The following is a 25,049-nucleotide window of genomic DNA, read 5'->3' on the forward strand; positions in this document are numbered from 1 at the left end:
TGCAGAAATCAATCAGGGGAAAAACGAGGAGGGTGTGGAGCACAGCAGCCCTTCCCGTTGAACTGCAAGGCTGCAAAACTTGTGTAGCTGCACGAGACTGAGCTGAAACGTGCCAACTTGATCAGGTGTTAGTGCAGCACTGCAGCTTTCTTTGCATCTTTTGTTGACCATAACACTTAGATGTATTTTCCTCCTGTTTTGGCAGTTTTTTTTTAAAGGCACTTCCTGTGAAGTCAGCCGCTGCTCTGCAGATACAAAGTGTTGTAACCCAGTGTAGGCTGTGCTCTGTTGGACGCCTCAGCTGGAGGTGCTTTTCTTGAGAATCCTCAAGAGAGACAGCTTTTCCAATGTGGAGGCTTCAAGTTGATGCTGATATGGCAGTAGAGCTGGGAGGAGATGAGGTGGAAGAGAAACCCTTTATTCCTCTAGAAAGCAAGCAGGTTACAGAACGACGCCTTCTCCCATTCAGCCATCCAGTTACTTGCGTGCCTTTCTCCAAACTAATTCCCAAGCTGTAGAAGTGTGATCCAGCTGGAGATGTCAACCCAGGCGTGCTTCAGACCCCTGAGCACAGGGCCCTGCCTGCTGCTGCTTCAGAAGTGACCTCGGTGTGTTTGGCTTTGCAGCCAATGGATGGAGATGACGACGCGGTGCTGGGATGTGGTTAGTTTGATGTCAGCAGTGCAGCTGGCCCTGGCCTTGAGGTTGGTGTGTCTGTCTGTCCCAAAGCACGTTGCTGGAACCTCAGGCAGAGGAAGCTGCACCTGTGCTGTGGGGAACCCCCTACTGAAGCTGTGTGCCCTTGTGCCCCTGGCACCCTCTGCTGGCAGCCGGCACAAACCCTCAGCACTGCTGTACAAAATCGAACTGGGGTAAAGCTATAAAAACAGCACAAAGCTGGTCCAGAGGAAAACTGACAAGGTTCTGTTCTTATTTAAAGCAGTAGATGCAGGCAAGATACTACTTTTAAAGAGGAGCTCAGATATGTTTACTTGATTTCTTTCATTTAACTTCAGCATACTTCATGTACCCTGCAGAGCTGTGCACCAGGCTTGCTGCAATGATAGGCTCCTCTGGTTTCCTCCACAGGGGATCTGGTTATGCATTGATTGCCTGCAACTCATATTAAAACATAGCAGTTGCATAAAAAGAAGTGGATGCTTGATCTGTTTTGTTGTGTGACTGTTGGGTTCTCTGCACATGTGGTTATTTTGGTATGTTGGGAGGAATAGAGACAACAGAGCCCTTGGTCTAATTTTCCTGTTTCTGTAATATCCCTGCTGTGGGATCTTCTCAAAGGTCGGGTCCAAATTCAGCCCCTGAATGAGGCAACTTCATGAGAAGTACTGGAAATGTCCTCCTTGTTGTTTCTGATAGCCTTTCAAATAAAACGTGAGAAACTAGATAATGAATGACACCCGTTGCTTGTGGTCTGCTGATAGCATGAAGTGCTGTGGGCAGAAGCAGTGAAGTATGAGTGGGGTAGGTGGAGCTGAGTAGAGAAGAAAGTTCAGGGGGCAACCACGTAGGTTTATCACTTGGTAGCTGTGGCAGTAGGAATTGAGTGAGCCAAAAGAGTGGTCAGGAATTGGCACAGGATGCCCATGGAGGTGGCGGGGTCACCATCCATGGAGGCGTTCGAGAACTGTGGGGTTGTGGCACTGAAGGAAATGGTCAGTGGGCACGGTGGGGTGGGTCAGCAGTTGGCCCTGGTGATCTCAGAGGTCTTTTCCAAGCTGAATGATTCTGCAGTTGTGTTGGTGTTGCGTGTGGAATACATAATGTAGTGTGTCAAATGCTTAGCATGGCTTTATATGATGACAGCCCTCATGTCAGTTGTTCAGGAGCGGGGTATTTTATTGATTCTGAAATGGGATGTTTGGCTCTTCTGAAGAAGCACATGATGAGACTGTGAATAGAGTTCCTGCTCCTCAAAGCAGTGTGAAGTTCTTATTTGCCCGATTAAAACTAGGTATGTACCTATAGACGCTGCAGCGTCAGAAAATGTGCGTGCAGTTATTGAGCCAGCTAGAATACATGCTTCCCTGGTTCTTGTTGTGTTCGAAACCCAAGGGTTTCAGTTTTTGTTAATGCTGAAACTGCTGTGAGAACAACTAACTTCCAGCCAAGAGGTCCTACAGATGTACTTTGAGGCGTCTCCTGTGGGGTAGGACTGAACTTCCAGATTAAAACTTCATTTTCAAGAGCACAAAATAATTCAGTGCCACCGTTGGTAGCCGTGTGTCCTCCAACTCCTTGCAGTGGGTTTATGCACACTAAACACTGTCTCCAATAACTGTACTGGAGTCTGAGTGTGCTTACTCATGTTTTGCTTGCTTCTGAATAGAAACTGTTTTGATAAGATCACTCCTTAAAAAAAATTTCCCTGTTCTTTTTCTGACAAGTTATGCAACCCAAATGCTGCTAGGACAAATTCTCTCTTCTCTCCCTTTCCGTGTGGGGAAACTCGAGCTAGCTCACAAACCTCTTACAAGCCACAGCAATAAACGTTCACTCTTACAGCTCACAGTTTTGCTGTTCAGAAGCTCTTTTTGAGCTCCCTTTCGACTCTGTCCCAGTATGTCATCCACCTGAGATCCACAAAGCCTTCTCACTCCTTTTTTCCCCTGCGCTCTTTGGCACGCGATGCACAAACCAAGCGTTTCAAGGGATTTGTGTCGGCTGAAAGGCTGCAGTAGGCTTGTGTTCCTGGCATCTGTGGCTTCTGCAGTGTAAAAAGGCTTCACGTTGAGGGGCGAGTTCTGCTTTCTCCACATGCTGTCTTATGAAATAGCAGCGGAGCTTTGGAAATGCTGAAAGTGAAGTTCAGTCTGTCGTTACGATGTGGACATCGCTGCTTCTGGTGATGGAAGGTCAGCAACGCCTTCTCTCGTGGTTTGTGCCATTTTATTCCTGTGGCAATCTTTGCCCTCTCCCAAGCACGTCCTTCCCTGTATCAGCCAGGATTAGTTGAGCTCTCTCAAATCCTCCACTGAGGCATAAATCCCATTCTTGTTGTCACGAAGTCCTGTTTGTTTCCTGGTACGGTCATAACCCCACTTCAGCCATCTTTCCATAGTTGGTGTGCAGGAAAGCATGGAACTTGGTGCAGGTTGTTTGCTCATTGGAATAGCATAGTTTATAGGTTTTGGCTGAGATTCAAGTCTCGCTGAGTTTGAGTATCTGTTTTGAAGAGTTTGTGTGAACCATCCTTTCAGATCTGCTTTATTTCTTCCATGCAGGTTCCAGAGGATTGTGTAAATGATTTGGGTTTGAAGGGACCCCTAAATGCCCTGCTTGCCTCTCTTGTTTCCAGCTAACCTGCAAATCCCAGTCCTTAAATGCTGAATGCCAGACAGGTTAATAAAACTGTCCCATTTCAGAGGTGTAGCTGGAATGGCAATAATGAGTTTATCCTTAATCAGGAAGGCTTTGCTGATGCCTGAGCTTGGATAGGTTCTTGTTCCCTAAATAAACAAATGTGCTTCTGAAAACCATATGAATTTAACACCCACATCTTTGCCTTTTGACCTTCTTGCTTGCTTCAAGCAGGTACTTCACAACCTGAAAACCATAAAGCAAGGCACACATGCAACCCCAGCTCACCCATCTCTTAAATCCTTAAGTACCATTTGTTTATAAAACCTCTTCCACGCTTGTCCTCCGCTGAGCATGTTAGCAGAGCCTTGCTTCTGTGGGAGGCTTTCAGCTCTATGCTGGGGGAATGGGGATTCTGCAGCCAACTGCTATTCTTCTGACAAAGGTTTGGAGTTGAAGTTGAGCTCCAAACTCTGTTAATAAAAGCAAACGATCTTTATTTACCGAGCTCCCTGCAAAGATCGCGCTTCCTTTAACCAAGCAGTGAACGCACCTCAGACGCCTCTATTTTGATGTTTCAGGCTGCTGGGGCTTCCTGTCTCTTCGACCTAACGTCTGCTCTAGAGCTGTGTGCTGCTAAGTGTTTGCCAGTCCTGAAAGGAAAGAATGAGTGTTAAGGTTTCCTCTTTGCTGCAGGGGAAGGAATGTGGAAAAATAATATCCTGCAAGAGAAGTTCCCCGCTTCAAGTTACTTACCTGCATATTCTGTGGCTGTTTGGATGTGGAATCCACGCGCTCCAGCACTGACTGTCAGGGCTTTATCTTTATCCTGTGGATATCTCAAAAGCTGCAGAAGCTTTGCTGTCTCCTGCTGAGTCTGCACAGGAGTGAACTCACCTGCTTTCTGTCCCCTTGAGGGGTTTCTCTAATTTTACAGAGGAATCTCGAGATGTTGGTGTCATCTTGAATTTGCTTTCTCTGCTGTTCTGTCACTTTTTTCCAGCTGTCTTTTTGGCTGTCATCAAACCTGTGTCCTGTTCCAAAGTGTGCTCGCCTACTTCAGTGTGCGGGATTTGATGCAAACTGTTCCTGCTCTCTCTGCTAGACACAGTATGGATAGGGTGAGATGCAAAGCCTTGCTTTCAGTCTTTAAAACCAAGCAGAACCACTTAAACCAGCAGAGCCCAGCAACCTTCTTGCTCTCACTGCTGGTTGTCCCAGCCAGATGGAAGGCATGCAGTGGTTTGGGTAAGACAGGCATGCCTGAGCAGCGACTTCGGAACAGCTATTGAGGTTTTCTGGCAGGCAGAGTGAGCCTCTTGCCAACACCCAGCTACTCTCTTATGGTAACGAGATTCTTGTGTTTCAGGGTCTGCTCAGCTGCATTCGAGTGAGACTGAGGAGCTGTAGGAGTTTGTTCTCAGATATTCTGTTCGTTACGAACAGTCTCATCAGCAGCTCTTCAAACTCAAGGGAAGGCTCTTGGTGTTAGTTCTCACTTCAGGTCAGTGGCAATGGGTTTCCTGAGGTACCTCTGCTTCGGCTTTCTACCTGGTGTGAAAGCTAAAATAGGGACCAGAACCCATATAAAAGAGCATAAGGATGATAACTGTTTTACTGGAGATGTTCCAAGCTAGGCTGGGAGGGAGGGGGGGCTCTGAGCACCTGATGGAGTTGTGAGTGTCCCTGCTTATTTCAGGGGATTGGGACCAGATGGCCTTTAGTGGTCCCTTCCATCTCGGACAGTTCTGGGCTGTTGGCTCAGCACGAGCATCAGGACCTAACAGCAGGGTGAGAAGAGCTGCTGTGGCTGGGAGGGTGCTCTGCATGAGAGCGTGTGTTGAGGTTCTGTATCCCACAGCAAGCCTTAAGAGAAGGATGGTATTGCAGATCGTGGCTGACAAATCTGTGACGCTGCACTATGCAACTTGATTGCATTCTGGCTGTAACGTGTTGCTGTGAATGCTTCCCTTTTCTCATGTGCCCTATTGTCAGAGAAGGACCCTGCTTCCTGTGGCTCCTGTGACGTTTGCTGGGCGTTCTGCAGATGCTGCTTCACCAGCAGCTTGAGCTGCTCTGCTGTGGGGCACTCTGTGCCTTTGCACTGCCTCCTCTTTTTCCATGGAGCCCCTTGATTTGAAGCCGCTTGGCAAACGGAATGATAAAACTGATTTGGTCTTTCAAAAGGTATTTTTAGCTTGGATTAGGTCCCCAATCTTGTTTACCACTTAGCCTGCATGAACACACACACTGGCAGAAGGAGGGGAGCTGCAGTGCAGGACAGTGGGTGAGCAGCAGCTCAGCAGCTCCGTGTGTTAATAGCTCATTCGGTCACTTGAGACACGGTTTCTTGGCAGTAAGCAAAGCAAAATAACTTGTCTAAGTTTGGTAGCTGGTCATGTTGGTCGACATGTCCATGCTCTCACACCAGTGCTGAGGGCCCCCCTGGCAGGCTGGGTGGTGCCACTGGACACAGCTGTGTTCAGCTCTTTGCTCCGGGCAGCACGGATTTCTGAAGTCTGTTTGGTTTGAGGCTTCCTTCCATGGCTGCTGCATGCAGTTCCTGGCCTTCTGCCCTGTCTGCTCTTTGCTTTATGATTTGGGTTATATTGGGCACCATCGATCCATACTGAGAGAGCCTCACTGCCTGCTCAGGGTCCTCCTTTTGCAACGTGCTTTGAGCTTAAACTCAAATATTTTGTTTCCACATATATTGAGAGCCTGAGATCAGTTATATTTCAAAGTGTATATATGTGTAAAGTTGACAACTTCATAGTGTTTTTCATCCAAATTCTGAATTTTTGTGCTATGTGGAGGAGCCAGAACGCACAGCCAGGTGCAGTTCAGCAAGTCTCCTGCATAATAATTCTCTTGCTAACAATGTGACCTTTTCTCACTGCCACATGGCTGCTGTGTAACTCTTCAGCCTTCTCAAGACTTGAGATACCATGCAGTGGATTTTTTTTCAAAGCGTTGCTCTTTCTGCATCTTCTCTGCCCTCTGACCCGTGTTTGTTTGCTGCTTTCTAAATTAAGGCATGTATGCTCTAGGTCTGAAAGTTCTAAGGTTTTTTTTATAGAGGTGATTGCTTTTGGCTTTGCCCACAAGAATCTGTCCCAGACTTGGGCTTCTCTCAGTGTTTGAGGCTGATGTAAGGCTGCCAGTGCTGGTTCCTCTCTTGGAGCTGCATCCAGGTGGGAGCTCTGGCAGCCTGCAGCGTGGGCACTGAAGAGAAGTGCAGCTGTCTTGCTGATGGAAAAGTTGGCCACAGATCCAGAAATGGTTTATTAGGAGCAGTGCTTTGGTTTTTTGCTGTGTGGTATCCTTAAAATGAAACATCCCCAAATACAGTTCTGCTATGCTGCAGGCTTAGATGCTGTAGGAGATGGACACGTGTGCTGATGTATTTAATGGCACTTGGTTTCTAATGGCATAGAATTGCCCATACCTTGTTGGCCTTGTTTCTGGTTCAAGCCATGAATAGCATTTGGCTAATTGGATGAGCAGGAGGGAGACTGCAAATGTAGGTCAAATCCCTCTGTCTCTGCATGCTACCTCTGCCCCTGACCACCTGGGAAGGGTCTGTGTGCCCACTGAGCTGCGAAGTTTGCCTTGCTTAGCAATGTTTTCCCACTGCAGGAGCGTAAAAGGACATTGCCACTGTTGCTTCTGTGCCTGGAGTCCTTGTAGGAAGGGAGGTGAGGGCTGCTGGTTAGAGGTGAATTTGGGTTCTAACCTAAGAACTAACTCTAAGCCTTCAACATTTCTAAAACTCTCTTTCTGGAAGCACCAGGAAGAAGCTCATCTTTTGGTCTGTGTGTTATTTGCAGTATAGTGTGTTGAGGAGCTTAAGATTAAGCTAGAAAGAAGATGGAGCCAGAACAAACCGAGGGAGATGCTGATTTCTTCAGTCCACAGCTGAGTTTGGAAACTCTTTATCAAGGCTAAAAGCTTGAGTTCAGAAAGTGGCTGGGCAGATTCACAGGAGAAGCCAGCAGAAGCTTTCATGGAGGCACCAGCTCCTGGGTTGAGGAGGGCCTGATCCACAGGTGGCTGGAGCTGGTGGGGCAGAGTCAGTTCCCCCACAGGCAGCTGTGTGTTGTTCTCAATATTTAGCAGGCATCTAAATCCCAGCAGATTCCTCAAGCCACGTTTTGCTCATTGTAGGGCTACAAAGATGGGGAGAGGTCTGAAGGGCAAGATGTGAGGAAAAGGTTCTGCCCCAGAGGGCAGTGGGCACAGCCCCAGTGCTGGAGCTCAGGGGGTGTTGGGTACCACTCTCAGCCATTGGGTTTGGGTTGGGGGTGGTGCTGTGTGGAGCCAGGGCTTCTCTCTGACCATTCTGGGTCCCTTCCAGCTTGGGATGTTCTACGATCCTTGGTTGTCCCTTTCAGGTCTGGATATTCTGCAGTTCCAAACAGTAGTTACCTTTGTGGCATTAGGTTGGGCAATTCTAGCTCTTTTAGATAGAAGATCATCAATAACAAAACTCAAAAATGCATTTTAATGAGAAGTTGCTGGAAATATGAATGGATTAAGGTGTTCCTTCTTATCTGGTCTTGAAGAAGGATGGATAATTCCCCGCCGGAGGGGGGGGGGGGAAGCCAAGCCATTGCTGGACAAGTTGCCACAAAGCTTTTACCTTACCTTTCAATGCTGACAGGGCATGCTGTCGTAGTTATTTGGGGAGAGCTTCCTCTAATCATTTACAGCCTGCTTAAATTCAGAGATATAGCTGAGTCTTCTGGCGAAGAATAAACTATAGAAGAGAACTTAATGGTTTGGTCCAGTGAGCGGCTTGTGCTGGGCTCCTGGGGGAGGGGAGGCCTATTCTTAATTCCCTCGAGGAGGGTTTTAGCTCTCTCATTCATGAATGATTCATTGCAGCCTTTTAAGGACTCTGCCTGCTCGTGGTGTAATGCACTTTAGTGAGGTGAATGCTAATTTAGTGCATGGAGCTTTCACCCAGCCTTGAACTTTGGCACCTGTGAATGTGTGTGCAGATTTGCTTCCTGCGGTGAGTGGAGGAGCTTCCCTGTCTGTGCTCTTCAGCTGCTCAGCAGTCAGCAATAAACATTGGGTTTGGTGGACATTCAGGGTTTCCTGAAGCCCTGGAGTCAGATCTAACAGGAAGGAGCTATTTTTCCAGTGTCATTTGCAGTCTGGTGGCTTTGAAGAAGAGTGGATGGGCACTTGGTACCAGAGCTTGGTTTGAGAAGCATCCACTAACAGTTAATGCTTGGGGATGTATGGTTAAGTGCTGAATTCCATTATCTTGCTGGAAGGAGGTCCCTGATTCCCACTGCTCACTATTTGGACTGCTAGGCAGCATGCTGAAACGTCAGGGGCAGAGATTGTGGCTCTGATGGTTCCACTTTGCTGGATGGAAACCTGTGCCAAGAGCTTTGTTCAGGCTGAGCAGCCAGAGCTGGAGCAGCCAGGTGGCACTGCAAAGAGGAGCAACAGGGATGTGCAGTGAACTCCACGTTCTGTGATGTACAGGGTTCGCTGCAATGCTAAGCTCAGGAGAAGCAGTAGTTTTACTTTTCCTAGTAAAAAACTGGAGGAAAACAAATTAAGGAAACAAATCTAAGCTTTTAGAAAGAATCTAGTTGACGTTTATATGTGTAGATATCTTTCCACAGTGAAGACTGGATCTTTGACTGTAACATTTTGAAGTGTAATGCCATTCCTCTCACTGTTCTTCTCACAAAGGTGTAGCAGTTGAGGTTGCCATTGCTTTATTCCTGCAATTAATTGTCAGTCAATATAATAATGGCTTTCTCTGGCTCTGCTATTCCTGTGGTTTTTCACTCCTCCTGTTGTCAAAGAATTGAGGAAAGTAATAAAATCTAAAATGAGGAGATGCAAAACTAATCTCTATCTAAAGATTCCCGTGCACTCTAGAGACTTTTAAACAGCACGGAGGAATTAAATGTCCCATATCTTACAGATGCAGCAGCAGATGTCATTTAATTTGTTGCATTCATATAGTAATGGTAGCACTCATCAGTTTGCTTCAGTGGCATGCAGATAATTGTTTAATGTCTACAGAACAACTTGACTGTACCAATGGCCAGGACCAAAGAGCTTCACTGTGTGTGTACAGTCTTCAGTCTCATTAAAAGGTCTCATAAGTGTGTTATAGCTGGTCCAGTGTAGCACAGAGGAATGGCTGGAGCTTTTTTTGAGAGTTCCCATTAAGAACAGGATGCTTTATCGTTAGGTTTGAGATGGGAAGTCTATTGATTTCATCTGAAAGTGAAAATAAGATGAAAGCTTTGGGGGGGGAAGGGGGTTCTGGTTGGGTATTAGGAGAAATTTCTTCTCCAAAAGAGTGGGGATGTATTGGCACAGCTGCCCAGGGAGGTGGTGGGGTCACTGTCCCTGGAGGTGTTCAAGAAAAAGGTAGATGTGGGACTGAGAGACATAGTGGGCACAGGTTGGCAGTTGGACTAGAGGATATTAGAGGTCTTTCCCACCCTTACTGATCATAGGATTCTGTGTAAAGATGAGATTTGTGTTGGCTGTGGGCTTAGCAGTGCTGGCAGATGCATGCCATACTTCTCCCGAAGCAGCAAACCCTGAATGACCACATTTAGGGTTGTGCCTGTTTGCTTTTCAACTTTTAAATCCCTCCTGCTTGCACTCAGTGTTCATGCTTCGACATGATGCTTCAACACAGTGCTTCTTGTAAGCTCTTGCTGCATAAGTTTTGTGGTTGTGATGAATCACAGAATCGTAGAATGGCCAGGGTTGGAAGGGATCTCAAGGATCATGAAGCTCCAACCACTCAGCTGCAGGCAGGGCCACCAACCTCCACATTTCATAGCAGCCCAGGCTGCCCAGGGCCCCATCCAACCTGGCCTTGAACACCTCCAGGGATGGACGGGGCATCACAGCCTCTCTGGGCAGCTGTTCCAGCACCTCACCACTCTCTGTAAAGAACTTCTCCCTGACATCCAACCTCAATCTTCCCTCCCTCAACTTCAAACCATTTCCCCTTGTCCTGCTGTTATCTCCCCTTTCAGAGAGTCGATTCCCCTCCTGTTTGTAGGCTCCCTTTAGGTACTGCCAGGCTGCACTGAGGTCACCCCGCAGCCTTCTTTTCTCCAGGCTGAACAAGCCCAGCTCCCTCAGCCTGTCCTCACAGGGGAGGTGCTCCCTCCCCCTCATCATCTTTGTGGCTCCTCTCCAACAGCTCCCTGTCTTTCTTGTACTGGGGGCCCCAGACCTGATGGTGTCCATTGTGTTGTTTCCAGCCCCATCCTTCCTGCTCTTCCTCTCATGAAGTTGCCACTGGTCAACCCTGTGGTGTCTGAAATACTTAAGAAGATCATTGCTTATGGGTAAGCCCTTCTGCAGGTTGATGCTGGAAGTAGAACTTACTGTAGGAATGCTTCAGGGTTTTACAGCTTGTCTCAGCTGGCAACACCCATGGGCAGCCCAGAGGTGCAGAAGAATGGCTCTGGGTTGAGCGGTGATAACTTAACCTGACAATAGGATGTGGACTTGGAACCTGAGTTCAGCAAAACTGTGATAAGAGAGAAGTCTTGAAGTAATTTCCATCATCAGGTTTACTTCTATAGTATCTCTTAAAACATCTTGAAACATCTTCTAGTGAGGTGCTTTCCTGTTCTTATCACACAGCCCACTGCTGAACTGGCCTTCTGCTTCCCTAGAATCAATCAGGTTGGAGGAGACCTCCAGGATCATTAAGTCTGACCTCAGCCCACCCCACCATGCCCACTGACCACATCCCTCAGTGTCACATCTCCCAGTCCTGGTGTTCCACCTCCACACATCTGATGCTGTTGTCTTCTTTCTGGTGCTCGTAAATCTGGGAAACCTGAAAAAAGGAGGAGCAAATTGAGAGAAAAGGAGGAGCAAAGCCTTGTTTATTTTGTTGCACTTTGTGTGGTAGGATGGAGATGTGGAGATGTTTTGTTGTCTGTCTTTTTCCAGGTTTAATTGATATAGATACTTAGCTTCTCAAATCTTGTCCTTTAAGTCCAATTTCAGGTATTATGAATAAATATTTCACAGCATTATTGCCGTAGGAGTTAGAAAGTTGCCTTCCTTCCAAGATGCAGAATTAAGAAATCTTTTCTTTCCATGATCCTATTTTCTTTGCAGAAAGCAGAACAGCTTCAGGGGTCAAAGCAGCAGACACTGCAAAAAAGAACTCAAGTGTTTTTGTTAACGATGAGCCAATTACTCTGTTTCAACACCCAAGGCAACCTAATCTGAGCATGGGTGACATTATCTTAAGTATACAGCTTCACCTATGTGGAATGTTGTCACTTTCAAGCATTTATAGCTAGGCTCTAGTAATGAGGCAGCTTTTTAATAACTAATTGTTGGCATTTGTTGGCTTGTTTTTTAGATGGTGCAAAGTATAGTAGGAAGGCAGTTCATGTATCATAGGATGGCCTGGGTTGAAAAGGACCACAGTGATGATCTAGTTTCAACCCCCTGCTATGTGCAGGGTCACTAGGCAGCAGACCAGGCTGCCCAGAGCCACATCCAGCCTGGCTGGATCCCGACTCTTCATTTCAGAATGCATCTGTGGCAGATGGCAGTGGGTACCTTTTCATTTATTTACACAGTGATCAGAAAGTCCTTAATCCAGTCTAGCATTGAAAGGGCAAAGGAGAGAAGCTACTTGAGGTACATCTGTCTCCTAAAGTCTCTTCCATCCCCCTGTACCTGGTTCTTCTTGATCAGCTTGTCAAGTGGCATGTAGTTGTTATGTATATCAAGATGCAGACTGCTCTGCTTATCTAAGTAGGCTGAGACTGGGAATGCTTGCAATTTGGCATGCTGCCTGCCCTTGGGGTAAGACTTAATGGCCTCAAGTTGTGCCAGGGGAGATTCAGGCTGGATGTGGGGATACATTCTCCAGAAGAGCAGTGCTGCAGTGGCACAGCTCCCCGGGGGGTGATGGGGTCACCATCCCTGGAGGTGTTCAAGGAACGTGGAGATGTTGGGGTGAGTTGGGGTTTGGGATCGTGATGATCTTTTCCAACCTGAATGATTGTATGAGAGACTGCACTGGGTTGGTGTCCACTTTCAGCATGGGTTGCTTGAACTCTTCCTTGTTGGCTTGTCCTTGGATCTGGCCGTGCACGAGATGTGCTTGGAGGCTTCTGGGAAGCATCTGACCGCTGTAAACAAGCCCCTGAATTTTCATGTGAACTTTCTGCTGCTCTGAGGAGCTGTGGCTGCTCAGCCAGCAGAGTTGTTTTTCCAGATGAGCTTGTCTAGACTGAGCTTAAGTAATTGGGCATGTTTCCTGAATCTTCAACCCTTCTTGTTAGTTTTTTTGTTTTCTTTTAACCATACCTCATTGTGTAGTGCTCATGGGATAAGGCATTTTCAGTCATCCGAAAGCCTTTTTACAATGGACTTCATTCCTGTTCGTGCCTTTTTGCAATAAGGCAGTGTTTTGTTTCCCTTGGTAGACGTCTCCTTGAACTTGCAGTTCATGAAACGGATTTCAGTGCTGAATTTATGGCACAGACATAATGATTGAGGAAAGTTCTCTTGGGTTGTGCTTTACCTGTGATGTGAGCCTAAAATCCTAACACTTCTGGTTTGTCCTTCACTTCCCTATTATAACTTTCTTTGTTCTGCTAGTCTTGCAGCTTGATGTGGTAGTTTTTCCAGTATGTTGTGATGGCAGAGGCAACTTGAGAATGCAAAGATCTTTCTCCATTTCTGCATGCTTCTGCATCCTTCTCTCCATCCTCCTTGTGTATCTGTTCATTTGAAGTGAAAATCTGAGACCTGATCTCTTCCATCTTGCTGTGTCACTTAGCTTACACAGACCATTGTGGTCCTGCAGATTCATTCTCTGTTCTCCATCCGTGTCCTGCTGTGCTGCCACAGCACCATGACAACTTGATTTGTTGTCTCCTCCTCTCCTAGTGTTCCTTTTTCCTCCTTAGAGCTGAGTGCTATCAAACAACCACGTCTCTGAAGACTTGGTTCTGTTTTCTGTAGCAGTACTCGAGCCACCTTGCTGGCAGCTTGAATTTCATGCAGGTTAATATCTTCATTGGTGTATGTGGGGAGGGGAGAGAAGCCCAGTAAAGGTTGCCATCCTTCTCTTGAGCATCCCTTGTCAGGAGTCAGCGGATGGTCTCAATATTGTAAACTCTCCTTCCTACCAGCAGACAAACAGCCTTCATCATATCATAGAGTCATAGAATGGCCTGGGTTGCAAAGGCCCACAGTGCTCATCCAGTTCCAACCCCCTGCTGTGTGCAGGTCACCAACCAGCAGCCCAGGCTGCCCAGAGCCACATCCAGCCTGGCCTTGAATGCCTGCAGGGATGGGGCATCCACAGCCTCCTTGGGCAACCTGTTCCAGTGCCTCACCACCCTCTGGGGGAAAAAATTCCTCCTGATATCCAACCTAAACCTCCCCTGTCTCAGTTTAAGACCATTCTCCCTTGTCCTATCCTTGTCTATGCCTTCTTGCTACTTGTTTGATCCTGGGTATACTGAGATGGGCATTTCATAGTCTTAACATTAACAGTTAACTGGGGCTTGCAAGCACGTTGTGTTCTTGTCTGTGAATGCCCTGAAGTTCCTTGTTAACAGAGCTGTACCATGGCTTTCTTCTCCTTTATTTTGCTGCCATAAATAAGTTGGTACTGCATGTGAAAATCGAGACTGACCGTTTTTATTTTTGTCTTCCATGTACTTTCTGCACGTGCAGAATGAGTTTTCAGATATTTTTCTAAGTGAATGGTGAAAAAGTACCATTTCATGCCACTGTACACTCAGAGTACTGAATCCTTGGCAGTGACAAGCAAACATGTTGGTGCATATTTGCAGTGTTTCTGATTCTGGTCAAAGATATGTTAGGATTCAAGGATTGGTATGCTGGGTTCAGGTCAAAAGTGGATGATTAAGAAGGAAATGAGGCATTTCCTGCTCCTCCCCAATGCAAATATTGCTTAAAATATCCAAATCCTGTGTAGTAGCTGATATCTTCCCCCAGAAGCATCTGTCTGTCCAGCGCTGAGCAGAAGGAAGAAGTATGGTTTGTGTCTCGAGGGCAGTGAGTGACACATAAGCACAACCCTGTGCCTGCTGTGGGCTGGGAGAGGGACAGAATATATTTGACTTTCTTCATACAGGCAATATGTTCTGAGCCTGTATTTCCAAAATTTCAGCCCAAATTTTATGGGGAAAAATGTTCCAAGAACCCTATCAGTATTGAACACCATACTTCCCCAAAGTCTTAATTGTCATAATCAGTTTTATTCAAAATTGTTTCAGCTTTATCTGATCCCACTTTAGAGGGGCATTAACTGATGTAAGATAGAGCCTGCACTATGTGACCTCACCTGCTGGTAACTCAGCAGCTTTTGGTAGCTCAGATACGTGCATGCATTAAGGATTTGTTTCTCACAAGCTCCATATAGCTGGTACTTCAGTAGGTCCTCAAAAACCCCTGTGTGAAGGGGATGGTGATGAAGCCACTTTGTTATTGCAGAGGATGGGTTTTGTTCTCTTTAGGAGGTGAGATCTAGAAGCAATGCCATGGAAATCAAGTTTGGAAATGGCTTTAAAGCAAGTCTTCTGGGAGAGCTGGTCACAAGATGCAAGTCAGTGGTTCTTCCTTGGTTGTATCTCCAAGCCTAGATCTCTGAACAGTCTTTTGTGCAGTAGAACACTAAAATGAAAGTACAAATGAGTAACATACTCTCCATCTGCTTTGTTTGCCAGGTCCTGGAGAAATATCCTAATACACCTATGAGCCATAAAGAAATTCTTCAAGTTATCCAGAAAGAAGGACTTAAAGAAATCAGGTGAGTTAAGTGTCCATTGCAGTAAAGCAAGATAACCTCTTGGTTACAACTTAGTTTTCTGTTAACTCCTCACTCGTGTGTGTCTTTGGAACTGAAATGTTAAAATACTTGTGGAACTGGAGTCTACATCCCAGTTGCTAATATGTATACAAAAAAATCCCTGAAGTTGCTGGTATTTCTCACCAAGAAAGGTAGGCGAGGGCCATAATAAACTAACAAATATGTGCTGCACCCACCTCATCTGCAGCTCTCAAATGACATGAACTGGATCTGATCAAGTAGTTCAGACTTCAGTCACATAGGTAAACTTCACTACTTGTTATGTAATCTAATTTAAAGAGCAGAGTGACTGTAGTTCAATGGAAACGACCCAAAGCAAAACTTAAAGCACTTTGGGAAATTAAAAAAAAAGAAAGCAACTTGACTTACAAATCCAAATCTAGAAAACTCTCATGCTGTTTTCTATAGTATTGCCTGCAGTAGCTTTAGAGATCTTCATGTTCCATACAAGGAGGGTATTGAGTGTTTAGATGCTACTGATCTGCTTTACAAAGAGTAACTCAGATGACAAATCTGGAACTGTATGCTGTTACCATAGTTTAATTCTTGAGTCTTTGCTTGCGTAGGGCCCTGAGATACACAGGTTTATCTGCTAATATAGGCACTTGCTATGAACTAGAAAGTATTTCTATCTTCTAAAAGTAAAGAAGAAGCAGGGAAAGAAGAATGCATGCCAGCTCATCTATTTTGGAAGGAAGCAGTCATCCTAGATTTGACTTTATTATGTCCCCTCCTCTGTGTTGCCAGTTGAATACAGCAACATATGCTTTGCAGGAAGTACAGAAGAGCCCAAGTGTAAAAATTCTGCTGATAACAAGATCCGCTCAAATTGTAGATAACAGGAATATGTTCTGTTTTCTGGAAAGAAATGTTGGTTTGCCTAACAGTAAGGAAATATCCTCATTCAGCTCTTAGGGAGGTGATGAAAATTGGGTTGAATTCCTGCCTTGGTAACCCTTTAGTAGAGTGCAGTACAACGTTTGGTTTATCAGAGGCTTACCAGCCTCAGGTCTGCTTTGATGCTGAACAAATTGTTGGTAATCTGTCAGCAGTGTACCTACAAACTCTCATCACACTGCACCTTCAGTCCTTCCAAAACTGGAAATGTGCTGCTCTGTATTGGTGATCTTGCTGGTGACAACGTGAAGTTCAGCAAATGCTACAATCATTCAGTTGGAAAAGACCTCTAAGGTTACCAAACTCCACCCTTATCCCCACCATACCTGCTAACCATGTCCCCCAGTGCCACATCTGTACGTTTCTTAAATACCTCCAGGGATGTTATACCACTTCCCCAGGCAGCCTGTGCCAACGTATCACCACTCCTTCCTGATTTTTCCTGATATCCAACATAGGTACTTAACAGTCATGAACCCTTCTAGCAATTCAGAATGTGTTTTTGGGCAGAGCCTTAGGGAGGAAATCTGATGTTGTGCAAATGATCCAGTCTGACAAGGCTACAGTTTGGAGTGGAAGGACAAAAAAAAGAGTGCAGGGGGTGGGGCAAAGGGCAGAAATGCGATGCATGTAATCGATCTGAACCTCAGGTTCTCTTGCAATTGATGTGGAAGTTTAGTCTGACCTGATAGTAAGTTATTTCCCTTCTCTAAAAGCTGCTGACAAGTATCGGAGACCACAGACTCCTCACAGAATCACAGAATGGCCTGGGTTGCAAAGGCCCACAGTGCTCATCCAGTTCCAACCCCTGCTGTGTGCAGGTCGCCAACCAGCAGCCCAGGCTGCCCAGAGCCACATCCAGCCTGGCCTTGAATGCCTGCAGGGATGGGGCATCCACAGCCTCCTTGGGCAACCTGTTCCAGTGCCTCACCATCCTCTGGGGGAAAAACTTCCTCCTAAGATCCAACCTAAACCTCCCCTGTCTCATTTTAAAACCATTCTCCCTTGTCCCATCACTGTCCACCTTTGTAAACAGCCCCAATCCCAAAAGATGCTGGTAGGAGCAGTCAGATACCAAGCTCAGTTTCTCTAGTTTAGCTGTCCATCCCACTGACTCATCTTCATTTGGATACCATGTAGTGGTCTTTCCTCTTAAATGTTGAAATGACAGAATAAAGTGTTGTTTAGGTTAAGACTTGAACAATTAGTAGTTCTTAAGCAATTCCATTTCAGTTTGTGCCAGTGTCCATCTGTTGGTACCTAGACAGGGATTGTTGGGATTCTCACAAGTCATAGGTTTTGACAGATGGACTTAGCACAGATCAGCATTTGTTAAAGGAAAAATTATGTTATATGAGGTGTAAAACTTGAATCACAGGCTGGCTTGGGTTGGAAGGGATCTTGAAGATCATGTGTTTCCCTCCTCCAGCATGTCAGATGAGCTCATGTAGCTCACTAGATCCTTAGTCCTCTTTTTTTTTTAATGGAAGTTCTGGCAGGAAACCATGACAAAGCCTTTGAGAGCAGATGATAGCAATTTCCCCATTCTTGGTTGTATTGAGATAGCAAGAAGCTCCAAGACTCTCAGGCTGGTAAAGCATGGTATGAGTTTGCAGCCAGGATATGGAGTCTCCTGTTCATGTATACCAAAGTATTCGATTTTTGAGTTGTCTTTCAGTGCAAATTGTTTTCAATTAGAAAAAAAATTGTTTTATTAATGGTGAACTATTTATTAATAAAACACAGTCTCTTAAACACTGCCACTTATGACTGTAAGGCTTTTTATTTCAGCATCTATTCCTTATATTGTTAGGTATATTGTTTTGGTCTAGTGTCTGGTGACCCTGCCCATGGCATGGGGCTTGAAACTAGATGATCTTTGAAGTCCTTTTCAACCCAGGCCATTCTATGACTCTATGAGATGCATCCTTCTCTGAATCTGCAGTTCCAGATAGGGAATAGGTTGAGAAGTGATGAGTTGTTGGGAGCCCAACTCATGTCCAGCAGTCACTTGTTTGGCTCCAGCCAGCCATCTCCCTCTGGCTTTGGTTCATGTTGAGCTGCCACTTGGCAGCTGCGTGGGAAGAAGCTTCACAGCGTGTTGATGTAGCTCAGAGGATGTGCTTGGTTCTGTTACAGGGAATTTGGAATTGCAGGGAAGATTGCAGGTACCAGTTGAAGTGAGTATAGAAAAAGTGATTTATGGTGCTTTTAGAACAATTTGGCTTTTTTTCCTGTGTGTGTGGAAGAGGCTAGATGTTCTGTAGCAGTACTGATACATTGAGTGATTCTGGCTGATTATTTTTCCTGTAGTTGTCATTTTATTCTAGTACTCAAACCAGCAATTTATTTGTGTGATCTTAAAGGTCAGCCTAGGACCAGTGCTGTCAGTTTTGGAGATGTAAGGCATCCTGAAGCCAGACCTATACTTCTCACATGATCTGTCATCCTGATTTTCTTTATTTGCCTATTTTGACAGGCCATCTGAATCCTTTCCTACAGGTCACTGCTTGCACACAGCAAAAATAAAACCCATGTGAAAAAATACTCTTGTGAATCAGCACCGTAACCATACGTGTCTCTAGGCTTTGTCCTTATGAATGAATCCCACTTGCCTTATCTCTGTTGGCAATGCAGTGTAGACAAGTCTGAGCGCTTCCAGGCAAGGCTTTGAAGATGCCCAGAATCAGTGCTAACTCACAGAATGCCAGCTGTGAACGTTCCCTAAACCTCAATACATAGGCTAGATGGCAGCAACAGAGAACCACATTTATTTGAACATGAATAGCTGTTTGGGGGGGGAATATTACTGACTCAGTCCCCTTGGGTCTGTTGGAAGTGGTCGCTGTAAGAGCACCCAAGGAGTTAGCTTCTGTGGAGGATGATATCTTCCATGGTCTTTTCTCCATAGCCATGAATGTTTTGTTTCCTCAAGTATTTTCACAGAACCACCACTGCAGAACTAGTTTGTGGGTCTCAGTCCATGTATGGTAATGCTTTTGCCCAAATGCTGATTGAGTCAGTGTTTGGACAAGGAAGTATGTCTAATCTCAGTGTAAACACAAACATGGTACTCCAGCTGCTTCTTTTGAGTATCCATTGAATTGCTTCTATGCAGAAACCCAAAAAGCTGCTAAAAGCACTTCTGGGGGGGGAAAAAAAAAGGAAGTATAAAAGCCAAGTTTTACTTTTCTCTGGTCCCATTTAGATTAGAGGGGAGTGTGTCATTGTGGCTTGGCTTCAGGGCTTTCACCTGCCCTTCTGTGGGTGGATCATCTGCGCCTCATTGACAAGTCTCTCCTCCCAAATTCCTTGCAAGATGCTCTGCAGGTTTGGCTCCAGGCAGCCTTGGGGAGGTGATTCCCTTCCTGACAAGGGGGTGGTTGTGTGAGCGGGGCTGGAGCTGCTCAGTCTGATGTTTGTAGGAGTGAGCTGCCAGCTCTAATTTTAGACTTCCATAAGGTTTCTTTTTTTTTTCTCTCCTGTTTTTGCTAGTTGAAAATCAGAAGCTATGGTGAGGTTGTCCTCTGTGGGTTTCATGGGAATGGTGCCTCCTCCTGACTGGTAAGGAGGACAGTAACGTTGCTTGCCTTCAAAGGGAAAGAAAAGCTGGAATCACAGAATTGTAGGGGTTGGAAGGGACCTCCAGAGATCATCGAGTCCAACCTCCCTGCCAGTGCAGGTTCCCTGCACCAGGTTGCACAGGTAGGCATCCAGGCAGGTCTTGAACATCTCCAGAGAAGGAGACTCCACCACCTTTCTTGGAGAGTTCTATGCACTTCAGAGCAGTGCCACCCATATTTGTGAGACTTCCCCAGCAGCCTGGGGAAGTGTGCTATGAAATGGGCATCTTGCCTGCCTGGGAAAAGATCCCCTTCCTGGTCACTCTTGGAAGAGGAGAACTCAAAAGGATGCAGATCACCAGCTCGCCAATAGAACTCATTAAAAGAGCAAGCAGAAGTCAGAATGCTGTTTGTACACCTGCAGGATGTTCTTACATCTCAGAGTAGTCAGGGTAGCACCAACGAAGCGGCTCTCCTCGTTCTTGGCAGAACGCTTTGCCACTGAAACATTTCACAGCTATTCTTCAGTACTTTGTCAATTTCCTTCTGCTGCAGAGCTAAGAAATAAGGCAGGGTTGGGTGAGCTGAGGGATGTTCTCCTTCATTCTGGGGTCTTGGGGCAGTTGTTACTTCGTAGCTTGGTTCTGGGAAAGTCTTCCTCCAATGGAATTGTAGAGGGTGGGAAAGACCTCATATAGACCTCCTCCATTCCAACTGCAGCCCATCCCACCATGCCTGCTGATCACATCCCTCAGTGCCACATCTCCTTACTTCTTGAACATCCCCAGGATGGTGTGAGCCCACCACCTCCCTGGGCAGCTTGTTCTAGTGCTTCCTCTGCAGAAATTTCTCCTAATATCTGACCCGAACCTCCTTGTTACAACTTGAAACCATTACCTCTCATACAATCCAATAATCCTTTCCTGAAACCAAACCACACAAAAGCACCCTACTACAGTTTAAGTGTGGGAAGGAACGTTGAAATGGTTGCAAGGTTCTTAAATTATTTTTGTTAAGAGCTGGACTTCTTATTGGAGCCCACTGAGGTTGAATGTGGGGACAAATTATAAGAGGGAAGGGAATCTTTTTTGAAACTGAAACTACCCAACAACAGAAGAAATGTGCATCCTGCGTCTGGCCAATGGCCCTGTTGTTGCTGCTGGCTGGATGCACTGGCTGTGGAACTGTGTCTTGTCCTGCTGCAGAGGGAGCTTTTCCCTGCCCAAGAGGAGAGCTCTGCAAAGTTGAGCTGTTCTGAGGTTTCTTGTGGCAGTATAAATCTTGCTTTTGAGTCCTGTGATAGTTTTAGCTTCTCAACAGCAGATGTCATAACTTGCTTCATCTGTAGGTTCTGAAGTTCTTCAGAGTTTTCTGGGGATATCGAGTGTAGTCTGCATCCTTTGAGCCATTCCATAATGACTTTGGTCACTTTTTATTATTGCTTTTCATCTGGATCTTGTTAAAATGACCTTACAGCTGAGGAACGTTTACAGCCCATTAACAGCTTGTAGACACAGTGTGTTAATGTGTAACTTTGTCATGGCAGAACACCCAGCAGTTGTTGGGTGGCTTCTTGTGGAGGAAGCAGCCAAAGAAAAGGCAATTGCTGTTTCAAGCTTAGAAGTTCCTCAGCTCTAAGCTTAGAGATGTGACCATTATAGTGCGTGATAGAAACAACTAATTAACTTCTCTGGGGAGAACCAGAACACTGGGGATGTAGGTGTCTTTCTGAGCAAGCTCTCATGGAAATATCTGTTGATGTTTTCAGTTGTCAAGCCACAACTGCAGTTTGGAATGGCTGATTTTGGGAGGGACTTCTGGAGGCCATCTGGTCAGAAGGAGGATTGTGACCAATTTGCATGGTGCCCTTGCCTTTGTTAATTGGCAATTATTTGGCAGCCCAACTGATTCCAAGGTGCTTGGAGCTGGAGGCAGCCTTGGGTCCCTCTGGCCCCCCACCCCAACGGAGGCACGCAGAGCAGAGCGCCCAGCACCACAGCCAGGGGTTGGGGAGATCCCCAAAGAGGGATGCTTCAAATGACCACCAGTTTTAGGATTGTGTGACCTTTAAACAATCATCCGAGGTTGGAAGTGGCTTTTGGTTATAGATGCATCTGCCAAAGAGATGTTACTGCAAATCTGTCTTCAACCTTGATGTCTGTAGTCTAAATGCTAAGGTAGGAAGTTGCTTTGTGTTCTACTTGCTGTCTCATTTTAATGAATATCAGCACACTGGCAACTTGTAATTTTTTTTTTAATATTTTGTGAGCACATTTTTACTGATGAGCCATTAGGGAGCTCAAATTTTGACGAAGGAGATTAGCACATAACAGAGCAACTTTCACTGCATTGCTCTTAAAATGGCTGCAGGCCAATTGTCCCATTGGTGAGCTCATTTTTAGCTTTTTTTCAGTGTCCTCTGGTCTGAGCAGGTGGCTGAGAAATGCCCTGTGTACCTGAGATGAGAAAGGTCCTTGAAGCAGAGACCAGAAAGAACCTCGAAGCAGTGCATCTTCCACTTGATTCCTTGTGACAGCAGGAAGCTGGGAAACTGGAAAATAATGTGCTGAAGCTAGCAAGCTAATTTAAATTGTATTTTCCTGCTGCAGCTGAAATGGAGTGGATGAGATGGGAAGGACATACCTAGAGGGCTTCCAGACCTGCTCATAGTGACCATGCCTCACTGGTTTGTACAGCCATCTGATCTCTGCTAACCGTACATCTTCTTAAATACAAATTGTCAGCCAATTTTTCCAGTGGCAACCCATTCCTGTTGTGTGAGCACCTTCACATGCAAATCTGAGGGAGCACCAGTGCGTTATTACATTGGTGGCAGCAGCTTCTGTTGCAGACTGGTCTAACAAAGCTGCTTTTCAGGAACTGCTGGTTTGTATTTCTGGTGAGTGCTGGTTTCCACTAGGTCACACTGCACAGAGCTAGATGCTGTGGAGGGAGGTGCCCAGCGCTAGACTGAGAGGCAGCAAACACAAACTGCTGGATGTGAATTCCCATGAGATAGGAAAAATGCCACTCTCGAGGTGACAGACCACTAGAGCAGGGCCAGAGAAGGCTTCTCCTTTTTTGGAGCTGCTCAGAGGGGGCTGGGCAAGGCCCTGCTGTTGGAGCTGGAGGCTGGGCTCTGATATCTGGAAGTTCCTCCCATCCCAGCTGCTCAGTTCCTGGTTCCCAGCCTCATGCCCTGGAGGTGAAGTGTTTTTTGGCTTCTGTGCCCCTTGTAAGATTGAGTTATTGCAGTGCTTCAAAGACTTCCTAGGCTTAATGGAAAGGCTGGAGTTAAGGGCTGCTTCTTCTGTATGCGACTGGAGATGCAGTGCTCCAAACGTTTGTACTAACAGCTCTCATTTTTTTCTCCCTATCATTGTACAAATCTTGAGCTGGCTTGGAAGGCTTTGTAAGTAACTGAAATCATCAGCTGACAACTATCTAGTTACTTCACAGATTCTTTAATCCACACTTTGAGTTTAATCTTCAAGTGAGCTGAAACATCTTTAGTCTACATAGTATAGAAGTGATATACTAAGTGTGTATTGGGGAAAATAGGACAAGGGCTTGTGCAGGTTGTGCTTTAGAGCCATCAGGATTGGGTTACCCCTGCATCTCTCTGCTGTTCCCAGTTAATTACTTCCATTCTGATGGAAGATTCTGAAATGTCCATCAGGATTTTACTTGACCCACTGGGGTTACTGCATGCAAGACTTCTTACTCTCAGTTGGAACTGGGGGGATCTTTTCCAATGGGAAAAGGTCATTTGCTGGAGGAATCACAGAATCACACAGAATCACAGAATCACCCGGGTTGGAAGGGACCTCAAGGATCATGTAGTTCCAACCCCCCTGCCTAGCAGGGCCACCAAACACACACATTCAGATCAGGTTGCCCAGGACCCTGTCCAACCTGGCCTTAAACACATCCAAGGACGGGGCATCCACAACCTCCCTGGGCAGCCCGTTCCAGGGCCTAACCACTCTCCTTGTATAGAACTTCCCCCTAACATCCAACCTAAATCTTCCCTCCTTCAACTTCGATCCATTTCCCCTAGTCCTGCTGTTGTCAGCCCTTTTGAAGAGTTTACTCCCCTCGTGGGTGTAGGTTCCCTTCAGGTATTGATAGGCTGCAATGAGGTCACCCCGCAGCCTTCTCTTCTCCAGGCTGAACAAGCCCAACTCCCTCAGCCTGTCCTCATAGGGGAGGTGCTCCAGCCCCCTGATCATCTTAGTCGCCCTCCTCTGGACCCTTTGAGGGGAAGGGGCCCTCGAGATAGCATCTTAGATGCAGGATTCTTCAGCTTTCTTCCATCCATTACTGCAAAAGCTCAAAAGAAAGTCTGGCAGAAAGAGAGCAATAAATGCTGATACAGTAAATTCTTGTGTGTTTTCCCTTTCGTTAAAAAGTTGGATTTGGCTTTTTCTGGAGAAAATAACCAACTAATCAGCTTTTCTTAAAAGAAAAAAAACAAAAACTGAAGGTCACCAGAACATTGCATTCTGTTTGAGGCTTTCGTGTCTTCGCAGCAAAGGGGAATTTGTATGAAGTCCCAGCTGTAAGGTACAGGCTGAAGCTGTTTGGGGCAGCGTGAAGGCTGTGGTCAGTGTTGAGGGGAGGCAGTCTGTGGCTCTCAGGGAGCTTTTGGTGGTATGTGTGGCCAGGGGCTAAAGTAGGTTCCCTAGAGCAGGTTGTACAGGAAAGCATCCAGCTGGGTTTTGAGTATCTCCACAGAAGGAGGCTCTGCCAGCTCTCAGGGCAGCTTCTTCCAGAGCTCTGCTGCTCTGCCACCCTCACAGTAAAGAGATTCTTTCTCGTATTTGTACAGAACTCCCTGGGTTCCAGTTTGTGCCTGTTGCCCCTTGTCCTGTTGCTGGGCACCAGCAAAAAGAGCCGCATCCTCCTGACCCTCACCCTTCAGATACTGATGATCAGATCCCCTCTCTCCTTCTCTTCCCCAGGCTGAACATCCTCAGGGCTCTCACCTCTCCCCATCAGGAGATGCTGCAGGCCCCCACCATCTCTGCAGCCCTTCGGTGGGCTCATTCCAGCAGTTTCCTGTCCTCCTTGAAAACTGGGGAGCCCAGCAGTGGACTCAGTGCTTCAGATGTGGCCTTTCCAGGGCAGAGCAAAGGAGAGGAGCCCTTGCCCTGCTGGCTGTGCTCAGTGCAATGGGTTCTATTGGCCTTCTTGGCCATTAGGGGCACAGTCAACCTTTGGTCAACTACTGGTTGATCAGGGCACTCAGGTTCTTCACTGTAGAGCTCCGCTCCAGCAGCTCACCCCCTAACCTTACCAGTGCATGTAGTTATTTCTCCCCAGGTCTAGGACTTTACATTTCCCCTTGTTCCTCTTTGCCTAGCTCTCACCCTATCCAGGTTTCA

General features: G+C 46.3%; 1 protein-coding gene across 2 annotated transcripts in view; it reads left to right on the forward strand.

The window, feature by feature from the left end:
- Positions 1-25,049, forward strand: part of ASXL2 (ASXL transcriptional regulator 2) — an 88,259-nt gene that overhangs the window by 5,237 nt on the left and 57,973 nt on the right. For both annotated transcript variants that reach the window (XM_042813357.1, XM_042813107.1), the window contains exon 2: positions 15,060-15,142. In XM_042813357.1, the coding sequence (XP_042669291.1) occupies positions 15,060-15,142 (83 nt within the window). The remainder of the gene's footprint in view (positions 1-15,059; positions 15,143-25,049) is intronic.

This window comes from Centrocercus urophasianus, unplaced genomic scaffold (genome assembly GCF_019232065.1).
Source record: "Centrocercus urophasianus isolate 14NV4802_14NV808 unplaced genomic scaffold, USGS_Curo_1.0 seq_10, whole genome shotgun sequence".
NCBI classification, from domain to species: Eukaryota; Metazoa; Chordata; class Aves; order Galliformes; family Phasianidae; genus Centrocercus; species Centrocercus urophasianus.